General features: G+C 42.8%; 1 protein-coding gene across 10 annotated transcripts in view; it reads right to left on the bottom strand.

Annotated features, from left to right (window-relative positions):
- Positions 1-12283, bottom strand: part of LOC124268929 (COP1-interactive protein 1-like) — a 124409-nt gene that overhangs the window by 55755 nt on the left and 56371 nt on the right. For 9 of the 10 annotated variants that reach the window (XM_046703948.1, XM_046703950.1, XM_046703952.1 and 6 more), the window contains 10 exons: positions 7355-7429; positions 6764-6910; positions 5365-5448; positions 4719-4877; positions 3929-4075; positions 3200-3358; positions 2721-2804; positions 2324-2386; positions 905-1072; positions 476-559 (listed from right to left, as the gene is read on the bottom strand). In XM_046703948.1, the coding sequence (XP_046559904.1) occupies positions 476-559; positions 905-1072; positions 2324-2386; positions 2721-2804; positions 3200-3358; positions 3929-4075; positions 4719-4877; positions 5365-5448; positions 6764-6910; positions 7355-7429 (1170 nt within the window). The remainder of the gene's footprint in view (positions 1-475; positions 560-904; positions 1073-2323; positions 2387-2720; positions 2805-3199; positions 3359-3928; positions 4076-4718; positions 4878-5364; positions 5449-6763; positions 6911-7354; positions 7430-12283) is intronic. The other variant, XM_046703953.1, reaches the window with a different exon arrangement.

The raw sequence follows: 12283 nt of genomic DNA, 5'->3' as shown, positions 1-12283 counted from the left end.
CAAATAATCTTTATTGACCCAAAACACATTTTGTATAAGAACATGCACTGAACTCTCTCCTCTGTGTAACACATGAATTTATTATTTCCAGTATTTGTTGAAATAGAATATATTTTTCTATAGAAATAGAATATATTTTCAACAAAGATTACCAGGCCCTGCCACTCAAGGCCATACAGAACCAAAAATGAGTGAGTGAGTATGGTTTTACGCCACACTCAGCAATATTCCAGCTGTATGGCAACGGCCTGTAAATAATCGAGTCTAGACCAGACAATCCAGTGATCAACAGCATGAGCATCGATTTACACAATTGGGAACCGATGATGTGTCAACCAAGTCAGCGAGCCTGATCACCCGATCCCGTTAGTCGCCTCTTGCGACAAGCATGGGTTACTAAAAATCAATTCTAACCCTGATCTTCATTGGTTTCAGAGCCCCAAAACTGCGAGATGAATCAAAGAGTGATGCTTACCTTGTTGACCGTCTCCTTCTGCTGTCTCTGTAGCACCTCCACGTCCCCCCGCAGCTGCTGGACCATGTTGTCCTTCGTGTCAATCTGGCAACAACAGTAGCAGCTCACTACCAACACTAGGATCACCCACAGAGACAAGAAAAAGCTTAGACAAAAGATCCTAGCTGATGAAATCTTCCTTGTGGTAAGAAATTGCAATAGGATTAGTCGAACATGCTGTAATGCTGGGAGTATGCCACCAATCATATTGTTTGTGTAGTCTTATTATGTTTAGATTCATTATTTAGCCAAAATGTAATTAAGACCGAAATCCAAATGGATACTTTCTACATGGTTAGTGTCTGAACACATACTTCATGCAGAATACATCATAGGTGCAAGGTCAAACCTTGGTGGGATGTATATTGCTGTAGAACTGAAGAAACTTACAGTATGGGCGAGGTTGTCGACCTGAGCATTGACAGAGGTGAGCTCTATACTCAGTTCCCGGACCTTGTCCTCCAGGCGAGCCACCTCATCCAGGTGAGCTACGTTCCGCTTCTTGGCCTCCTCCAGACTGGTTTCCAGGTTCTGCATTGCTGCCTTCTTCGTGTCAATCTGATCACAACAGGAGAGTGAGTGGCTCAGTCATCAATATCAGACATCAGACAGATTCATATTATGCTAACCTGATCATATTTGTATCAATCAGAGAATGTTTTTTTATGCAAGTGATAGTTGGAGTGGGAGGAATGACCTTGACTATACCAGAACAGTTTCTGGTTGCAGAATAATGAGTCAATACAAGTCTCAATACGATAATGCCAAGAACTTCTGACTACCAGTCATGTCATGAGGAAATGACCTACTTGTGACCTTAACATTCAAAAACTGATACCACTGAGGAGGAAGCTTTCTTGATGCCTATTTCAGACTGAGCTAACTTGACCTTGTCACCCAATGCCAGAAAATGTCCTTAAGGCATACAGGAGAGGCATAACAAGAATGGAATCTTACATAGCTAAATGTATGGTTGAGATCATTTCAGCAAATACATCAAACGGTGGTCTCTATACCCAGTTTAAAGTGGGTGCTTTGAATGTAAAGAGCTACACATGAAACAAACACTTTCTAAACAGCATTGTGTATTCATGGCTATCGGACACTTGTCAGAATGGTACAGAGAGTCCTTGGTCTAGACTACCAGTTGTCAGACTTCCATTTTTGTGGAAGCTGCATGGGACTCAACCCAACAAAAGTACTAGAATCTGTACTGAGAGAGTGTAATCACCAATATAACGTGTTTAAGCACTATATGGTAGAGCATTTAATGTCTTTACCTATGTGAACCAAACCACAAACCTGTGGAATAATCCTAGTCTTGCTCATCCATATATTATTTCCTGTATTGACTGTACCAGGGCTCCAGATAAGGGCCGTATCGGCGTATGTACGGATAGAAAATATGCACGATACGGTAGGAAATATTTTGGATAACGTAGCAGATACGCACCACAGCAATGGCGTACGGTCTTAGAATCGTTTACAGTCGTATTTATCGGAAAAAAAGTATTGTTTTATTGTTCATTGACCTGTTTACACAAGAGTAGCAATGTTGCGGTGCATATATGAAACGAAACACAAGATTACTGATACTCCAATAATTTCCAATTAGTACTCTAAATGGACCCTTAAGGTTTTCCAGTACTCATATACTGAAAAAATAAAGAGTACGTACTCCTGATGGTGAAAAATTATCTGGAGCCCTGCTGTACCTTATACCAGCTTCTTGGTAGAGCATTTGTATCATTTGTGAACAACTGTTAAACTCAGACAGCTGAGACATGACTGTAGACACATGGTACACACCTCATTATTTGCAGACCGTAGCTGTACCTTGAGCTGTTCGATCTCTCTGCTCATCTGTGTCACCTTGAAAACGTCACACACAGATGGTAAGTGAACTAGTGAATTGTAACTTTAACATTATTACAGCACAGACATTGCAGCCTTGGCCAAAGAAACAGGCGGTTGATAGTGTGAGCATATCAAATGATCCACATGTCCCTTCATAATCTCTACATCCGTAAACTAGCAGTCAGGGTCATTATGCTATATGAAGTACCATGACTTTTTTCACTTCAACCTTATCTCTCCCTGACTAAACTGGTGTTGATTCAAAGATTGATTCAGAACAGAAAGGCATATGGAATGACACAATAGCTGTGTACATGCTCATATATGCTGGCCAGTCACTGTAGCTCACCTTCTCCTCATATCTACTGCTGACTTCCTGTAGACTCAGTTGCTCCATCTTCAGCTTCTTGATGGCTTCCTCTCGCCGCTTGACCTACAGGATAATAGTGACATGATAACACTCTACCTGTGTCCACATATACACAATAGAAGCCCCTTATGCTGGGTCCATACAATATACCCAGATAATAGTGACATGATAACATTCTACCTGTGTCCACATATACACAATAGAAGCCCCTTATGCTGGGTCCATACAATATACCCAGCCATATTGTAACAAACTAATAGAAGTGATCCAAATTCATCCTTATTGTAATTCGAGGTACATTATCAATGCCCAACACCTGCTAAATGTATTGGACAACACTGGCAGTTTTCGAGTGTTTTAAGGTATAACATCTATTCTGTGTAGATAAATGCACATTTTAAGTCAGTTACATCCATGATAGTCAGCCTAACATCTAGTTCAAGTACATCTGTACCAACCTCGGTATTCAGCACATCCTGCTCACTCTGGGCGTTGATAGCGAAGGCCTGTATACGCGCCTCGAGGCGCCCGTTCTCCTCCACTGCCTCCTTGTACAGCTCCTTGGCGTTTGACAGATCCTGGGACAGCTGATGGAGAGTGATGTCCTTCCTCGACAACTACAACATGGATGAAGATGCACTCAGAATTACTGCCGTTACATTCTGCAGTCACAGGCTAACCTACTTTAATATTAAATACATGTATTGGTCAGATGACCTGTATCTTAAACATGAATTTCTATGTCTGTAAATACACATAGGAAGACCTTAATGAAGCCTCTTAGGGTAATCTTTCAAGACAAGTTTAACTTAAATATGTCAGCAATACAGCAAGAGATCAATATAATCACATCCCATCCTTTTTAAAAGCATGTTTTAGTGAGGGTCACCTGTTTCTTTTGAGGCCATCAATTCCGATATCACTGCAGTGTTCATACAGTCCTCGCACAAACAGTACATTCTGTATCCAGTCAGTTATAGACAAGCAGTACAAGTGAGTGAGTAGGTTTTATGCCGCTTTTAGCAATATTCCAGCAATATCATGGTGGGGGATGCCAGAAATGGGCTTAACACATTGTTACCATGTGGGGAATCAAACCCGAGTCTATTGTGTGACGAGCAAACACTTTAACCACTAGGCTACCCCACCACCCACCAAGCAGTACAAGACATTCAGAATCCACTCACACTGTCCTCCAGTTTGCGCCTGTCCTCGGCAATGTTCATGAGGTCGATGTCGGTCTTCTGTAGTGTGGTCTCCTTGTTTGTGAGTTCATCCTGGAGCTCATGCAGCTGGCGATGGATGCGGCTGATCTGCTCGTCTCGCGACATCAGCTGAAGGAAGAAGAGGATTTCACTTTAGATTCAAAATCAACATAAATATGCATCGGATAATGTTTCCACTCCCTTGCACTGATTGACCCTATTGTTTGCAGTAAAAACATACCGATGAATTTCACTTTAAACAAAAAAGTAAATCAAATAGAGTGAAATCAAGGGTTTGTTACTTATCTGATTAACTGGGTATGTTTTGTTATTCCCTGCTTGACACATGCTTATGACATAGCTAGAATTGGACTCATGTTTTATATGAATGTGGAAATGATCTTGTAGCTTCTATTTACACCTGATTAGTGCAACATTACAGCCCTTAGCAAAGCGTATTTGGACACTAAGACCAATGACCTAGAATCAGACGTAGAGGAGGATGAAAATGCTCAAGCATAAAGAGAACAAATATACTGAACAAAGATTTAAGGGATCATGAATACCTTTGGGTATATATTTGTGAAATTGTCTTTCACTGAAAATCTCCCCCAATTATTTATAATCCTGAACATTTTTGTTTAGTATAGTTTCAGTTTATCAGGCATACCTCTAGGTCTGATTCTACGCCTTTGTTCATTGTATATCACCTAGTGTCCATATTGCAATGAAGATGATCATCGTCTGTGCCCTGTTACCCCAGCAGACCTACCTGCCCCTCGTTCTGGGAGAACCTCTCATGCAGCACATTGAGGTCGGTCTTGAGGCGCATCACCTCCTCCTCCTTGTCGGCCATCTCGGACTTGGACATGGTCTCCTGCTGTGAGGCCGCCAGGTCTCGCTCCTGCACCTCCGTCTGGAGGCGGTCAATCTGGGGCAGGACAGAATGTGCTGTAAGTATCTTACATGTAGGAGGTGAAACAACACTGCCATAACTAGGTAACATCAAGGTAGAGACTGTTACATGGCAGTCAGCAATTCTCAGGATATATCACAGCATCCTTTAAAGGGTCTGGTTGAAGAGGACTTGAGCATGATAGCGAAATCAGTGACTGATGCAGTCAAAATGGCTTGACACGCAGTTAAACAGTCACACAATATGACCATCCGATCCCCAATCTGTTCTTAAGGCAAATATTGGTACTGGCCATGTGCACTGTTGACCATCCAATCCTCAGTCTACTCTCATGACATGGTGTACTGGTGATCTGCACTCTGTGGATCCCCAGTCCGCTCTTATGACAGATATGAGGTACTGGTGATCTACATTGTAACCATCTAATTCCCAGTCATCTCCTATGACAAACATGTGGTATGTGTAATGTAGACTGTGACCATCCAATCCCCAGTTGACCTACCTCCCTGGCCTGGGCAGCGTATCGACTCTGCAGCTGCTGCATCTCCCTCTCCACCTCATCCATCTTCAGCTGGGCCTCCTGGGTCTGGGGAACACACGCAGTACTCAGTGCAGGCTTCTTATACAACTTCCTGTCTCACACAGGCACGCTACTTTCCATATATCATGCACAGGCATAATAAAGATGGCAGAATAGTCAAGATTTGGGAAATACATACATAATTACAGCATAAGTTGATAGATTATATAAGTCTCTTGTTAGACCACTTCTGCCTGAACACCAACTCTATGCTGTTTCATGAAAGTAGTACTCCGACAGTTTCTCTCTATCTCCAATCCTGTTGCAATGGCATCACATACATACAGGCAATTTATATATACAAGGGAGTCAATGAATGAGTTTTATGCCACATTTAGTAATATTCCGGCAATATCACAGCGGGGAACACCACAAATGGGCTTCACACATTGTACCCATGTTGGTAATCGAAACCTGGTATTCGGCGTGATGAGCGAACACTTTAACCACTAGGCTACCCCACTGCCCCTATACATGTATTTCTCTGTTTTGTGAAAGATTTACCACGTCAACAAGCATGTATGTGTTAGTGTTCCAGTGTGAAACAGTTTATGAAACAATTGTCTGTATTGTTGCCCACAAACAGGATTCCTGTCTATCTCTGATCTTGTTCATGTGAGTACCCGATGTTCTCATCTAAGACCTACCTCGGCACTAGATGTTTAAAGTGATATTGTACATGACCTAACTATGACCTACCTCGGCACTAGATGTTTACAGTGATCTCGTACATGACCTACCTCGGCACTAGATGTTTAAAGTGATATTGTACATGACCTACCTTGGCACAAGATGTTTAAAGTGATATTGTACATGACCTACCTCGGCACTAGATGTTTACAGTGATATTGTACATGACCTACCTCGGCACTAGATGTTTAAAGTGATATTGTACATGACCTACCTCGGCACTAGATGTTTACAGTGATCTTGTACATGACCTACCTTGGCACAAGATGTTTAAAGTGATATTGTACATGACCTACCTCGGCACTAGATGTTTAAAGTGATATTGTACACATGACACTACCTGATCGGCACTAGATGTTTTACAGTGATCTTGTACATGACCTACCTCGGCACTAGATGTTTACAGTGATCTTGTACATGACCTACCTCGGCACTAGATGTTTACAGTGATCTCGTACATGACCTACCTCGGCACTAGATGTTTACAGTGATCTTGTACATGACCTACCTTGGCACTAGATGTTTACAGTGATCTTGTACATGACCTACCTCGGCACTAGATGTTTACAGTGATCTTGTACATGACCTACCTTGGCACTAGATGTTTACAGTGATCTTGTACATGACCTACCTTGGCACAAGATATTTTGATTTCTTCCTTGAGCTGTTTGATAACCTCTCCTCTGTGTTTCGCTGTTGAGATAGCCTCTCGTAGCTTGTCATCAATCTCGCAGTTTTCATTGCGGAGTTTGACAATTGCGTCGTGTCTCTCGGATACCTGTTCATCACATGATCATCACAAACATTAAACAGCACCACATTCCTTTTAATTTGTTTGTTTGTTGCTTAATGCTGCACTCCACAATATTCCAGATTTATGGCAGTTGTCTCGAAATAATCGAGTCAGACAATTGAACCAGACAATCCAGTGATCAACAGCATGAGCATCGATCTAGCAGCACTTTCAGTGACCGTACCACAGCTTTAAAGTTGAAATGAAAGAAGCTGTCTCACAAATGGGCTAAAGTATTAGCAATTAACTTGTCAAACATGGCTGTCAATATTTGCAACTTAAAATATTACATCTGAAAAACAGATTTTCTTAGAAAAAAATGTTTAATGAAAGAGTTGATACTAAAGCTATTGCAAGCCGCATCAAAATGATCTAAAGCGTTAAAACTGCTCTACAATCCTGACCCCATCCTTGACCTGGGAAACTCACCTCGGAGGTCAGGGCATCACGAGTATCTTTAGATGAGTTTTGCAGTCGTTGTAGACTTGCGGTCAATTTGTTGACCTGGGGAGTAAAGGGCAGGGAACGGTCAGAGGTGGACTGAACAAGTCTAAAAATTGATTGCCATCCTAATTTGGGGCATGTTTCTGAAAAAACATATCTCCATAAAGTACCAAACAGACAATGTGAATGATATAGGGTTTGCACACGAGAGCCAGGGAAAAGACAGCTATACAAGGGAGGCAACTCAAGATTCACATGCCACTAGTAAAGATAACAAGGGTCAAGTGTTGTTGGATGGAGAAATTAAATGATTCTTTTCACTCTGAGTGTGTTTATTTTACAAACAAAATAGCTTCTCCAAAAATATATGATTAAAAATTAGATTCATAGCTTCAAATTTAGATGCATCCAAATAAAATTTAGAGAAAGGATTTAAAAATGGATCACATGTAACAAAAAAGTTATTTTTTTTCTAAACATATGATTTGATACAGTCCAGCAAGGGAAGACAGAGTAACCACTGCAAGGAAGTCAGACAGCAAAGTGATGCAGGTGACAGCACAAGGATGTGGGAGGAGATCACCATCAGTTAATGCACAGGTTCACACGGTCAAGGAATGTTCAGGTCAAGCAGCACACAGCTACAACACAGCCACAGCCAGCCCTGGTCACAACAACCTCAGGTACAGTATATCCACCCAGTGTACGCTAACAGTGTTCTCAATGAAGATCGAAAGTGAAAGGGTCCCTGTCAATACAATAATGGAGTGTTCAAGGGTCCTTGGGGAGGTTGAGTACTGCTGTTGAATTAAGGAAATGCCTTGAATCCAGATCTGTCAGCTTATGAGTTACGATCCATTTCATGCTTGAAGATCTAAAGATTCAACGGGAGACTGGATTCAAACACCATAGCAGACAACTTCACTCAGCCAAGGACCTGACTTAAATTTGAATACTTATCATTGCTAATCTGTAATCAGCTTAATCAAATGAACAGTAAATATTACTATACATGTCTTGAGGTGTGTTGTGGCTTGAGTTGACTGTACAAGCAAGCTAAGGACTTCATGGCTGTGAGTATCCGAATACATCCATACAAGAATATTCTAACATTTCACAATTCAATAAATGTTACACACAATATTCTAACAAAAAGCAAGCTCATCAGCGTCTAAATAAAAATTCTGATGATAACCTATATTCAAACTACCCCTACATTATGTACATCAAGAATCTGACTTGTATATTAAACCTATTACAGATGCACTTGTTTCCACAGTCTAGTGAGTGAGTGAGTGAGTTTGGTTTGACACCGCTTTTAGCAATATTCCAGCAATATAACGGCGGGGGACACCACAAATGGGCTTCACACATTGTGCCCATGTGGGGAATCGAACCCGGGTTTTCAGCGTGACGAGCGAACGCTTTAACAACTAGGCTACCCCACCGCCCCTCCACAGTCAAGACTCCATGAGGGATTGAAGTTACGTCTCTTGTTAATCCTTCAGCACTGATGGGAGTCATTGCAGGCATTTAGATACTGCATATAATTGTGACCAAGAGTGTTAGGGATCTCACCTTCTTCAACACACATACACATACATCTTGCTGTGCATGCCCTTCATCTGTAGATGGTGTGCATGTATGATAAAGAAGCTGTTATCTATAATACTCCTCGTCACATTTTTTCACCAGTCAGGTTTACGTAACCTGAATCAGAATTTGTGGCAAAGTTTAGCAAGTCTAAATCAAGATGTTGGTCTCAAACAGCTGGGACATTAGAGCTCCTGTGACCATCACAACCCAGGATACATACTGTTACCCTGTAAACTGGACTGTGTGTAAAATATGTGAAGGACACGCCAAATGAAATTTCACACAAAACTGTGAATAGTAACTCATTCAAAGTATCTTTACACTTGCATGTGATTTGTGCAAAATAAACTAAATCGGTTTACACTCTCTGTGCAAAATTTGAAAAATTTCAACTTACAAGAGCTGATTTGGAATTCTGGGAATACAATACTGAGTACCATCAACACCTCAAAAGTCTGCACTAGTCTTTACAAATCCCTACTTACTTCAACACATAACAGCCCTGGTCTACAGGGCATTGTCAAACAGCACAAAGATAGCAAGTTGTTGGGTAATATGTCTCAGTTAGTGTCAACAGGTTGGCCCATATGCTTAGTGCTGTGTTGAAGATATATGTGCCCTGCTTATCAATGGGACATCCACCACAATAATAACATAGGGTGAAGCAACATGCATTTGGATTAAACAATCACAAGTGCTTACTATTCTATAACATCTGTATCACATATATGTAAAAGCATTAGAGAGCTCCTTATATCATGTTCCTAAGACCAAAACATGCACTGTGGTGAAAACTATTTACTCATATATTCACATATATACATAACATTTGGCTACAAGCATTAGGTAAGCAACACAGAGCACAGCTCAAATATACACTATAGTCTGTTTGAGTCAGAAAAAGACCGATGAATTGCAAATTTTATCAGTGTACAAAATTGCCACATAAATATAAATAGTACACATGTTTATCATTTACTAATACCCAACAGCTTTCTTATATTTGAAAATTTTCCGGACTCCACCAAAAAAGTTCTTTAAGAAACTATCATTAAAATTTTGACACAGTTCACTATTTGTTACGAGGGAGGAGTGCAGAGAAAGGGACAGCCAGGTGTTAGAGAGCACGTGTACAAGTGCCCACCAAGTTATTGAGTCTCCATCCTTTCTCGCACACCTGGCTGTCCCTTTCTCTGCACTCCTCCCTCGTAACAAATAGTGAACTGTGTCAAAATTTTTCCAAACCTGCAGAGGTTTTCAATTCTTTGAAGAGAGTCGTCCTTGGGGTACATATTATGCATTTTCCGGCTGTAAAATGTCCTGTGACAGTTGTATCAATGTTTTTTGAATAAAAAGATTGTACAATAAATAAACTCTTTTATTTATTATACGGACCCTACCTCACGGAGTTACCTCCCTTAGCGCATGCGCACCAACTGGGTAGGCTCCTAGACCCGTATCATCATTCCTTCTGCTGAATTCTCATCAGTGAACAGAATTGCGGGAGGTGGGTGGGCCTACCCAAGGGCGACTCTCTTCAAAGAATTGAAAACCTCTGCAGGTTTGGAAAATTCTTTTTCAGAGAGATCGTCCTTGGGGTACATATTATGCATAAACACAGACTCCCAAAGACCGGAGGCCAGGGAGGAGGGAATTCTGTCCAAGCACACACAAAATATAGCGATCGTATCATGGAAAAAAAATTGAACAGACGCCATAACACTCACCTGTCACTGACCCAGTTTCGCCTCACGAGAGGCATTATGGGAGGGAACTGACAGGGAGGATTTGTGCTCAAAGACGACCTCTAGCATAATGAGACATTGCGTAGTCGCGCTAATGTCAGTGAAATCCGACCCACTAAGTGGCTTCTTCGTGAGAGCACCGTGGGGGAAAACAAAATTACCACTCACTAACGATATCGTGAACTCCTTAGAGAATCGAAGGGTACAGGTTCTCTGAGTGCTCGTGAGCAGACATGTCAATAATGGAATCATTGTACAGTAGCGCCAACACAAACCAATAAACCAAGACTCACTTGGTCAGGGTGGCAGGACACTGTCCACTGGAGAGAACGCACGACCAAAGCTCGCGACGATTGGGCGTGAATGTGTATCGAGCTGATAATGGCGATAAAGTGCTTGGCCGGCTCCAAATAGCGGCAGAGCAGATCTCTTCAATGGGGAGTGCCGCTGCAAAAAGCTTTTGATGCGGCTACTGCCCTGACCGAAAGTGAGCCTTCAACCCCTCAGGGGAGGCTTGCCCTTAGCCTGATAAGCGGCACAAATACCGACGAAACGCAAGCCAGCTGAGACAAAGTTTGCTTGCTGGCTGGCAGACCAGCCTTCCCGCCACCGTAACAACAGAACAGCTGGGTACCCGTGACGGATCCCCTGCGTTCGCTTGATATAGACTTTGAGCGTCTTACGGACATCCAACGGGTGAGTGCTCGTGGGAGTGGTCCCCGATGTGGAAGGCTGGGTAAGAGTAGGAAGTTCGATAGGAGCTGTCACATGGAAGCGTGATCGACCTTCGGTCGGTAAGTATCTGGGAGGCTAATGCTGACACGATCCGTGTGAAACACAGTCAGCGCCGGGTCGGACGACATAGCATGTATATCGCCGACTCTTCACCAGATGTTACCGCCACCAGAAACACAGCTTTCCAGGTCAACAACTGAATGGAAATAGCCGATAGGTGTGAGAAAGTGGACCGACAGCCAATCGAGCACGATCGACAAATCCCAAGGTGGACTGGTTCGCCTGAGAGCAGGTCGAATCCGCTCCGCCAGCTAGAAAGCGCCAGTACGAGAGGGTGCTGCCCCAGAAGAGCACCATCGACAGGGGTGTGAAAAGTGGAAATAGCGTTGGAGTAGCCACGAATGGTCGGGCAGCCAGGCCTTCTTCCAAACGAGCTTGCAAAACTCCAATACTGGGACTAAATCCGCGAAAAGGGATCTGCAATGCCCCTATCTGAACACCAGCGGCATAGGCGGGACCACCTATCCTCATACTGAACGCTTGTCGAATCCCCCGAAGCCAGAATTGTGTCTGCAACTGCTGCAGGAATTCCGCGTGCCTCGAGGTTAGACCTGACAGAGGCCAAGCCACCCACTGAATCCGTGGATTTGGGTGGGGCGCCGCTCTGAGTGAGAATGTCCGATTAGCAAAGGTAATAGAACAGGAGGCTGAGCCAGAAACCTGAGAATTACCGGAAACCAGCTCTGTGACGAGCCAAAGCGTGCCAGTAGCACAAGTAGCCGAGCTGGCTGGGTGGACAGCTGTGAAAGGACACGGGGAATGAGTGGTAACGGGCGGC

The sequence above is a fragment of the Haliotis rubra genome, unplaced genomic scaffold (genome assembly GCF_003918875.1).
Source record: "Haliotis rubra isolate DU_JTF1 unplaced genomic scaffold, ASM391887v1 Scf1404, whole genome shotgun sequence".
Taxonomy (NCBI): domain Eukaryota; kingdom Metazoa; phylum Mollusca; class Gastropoda; order Lepetellida; family Haliotidae; genus Haliotis; species Haliotis rubra.
Note: the sequence above shows the minus strand (reverse complement) of the source record. Positions and strands in the feature narration are given on the sequence as shown.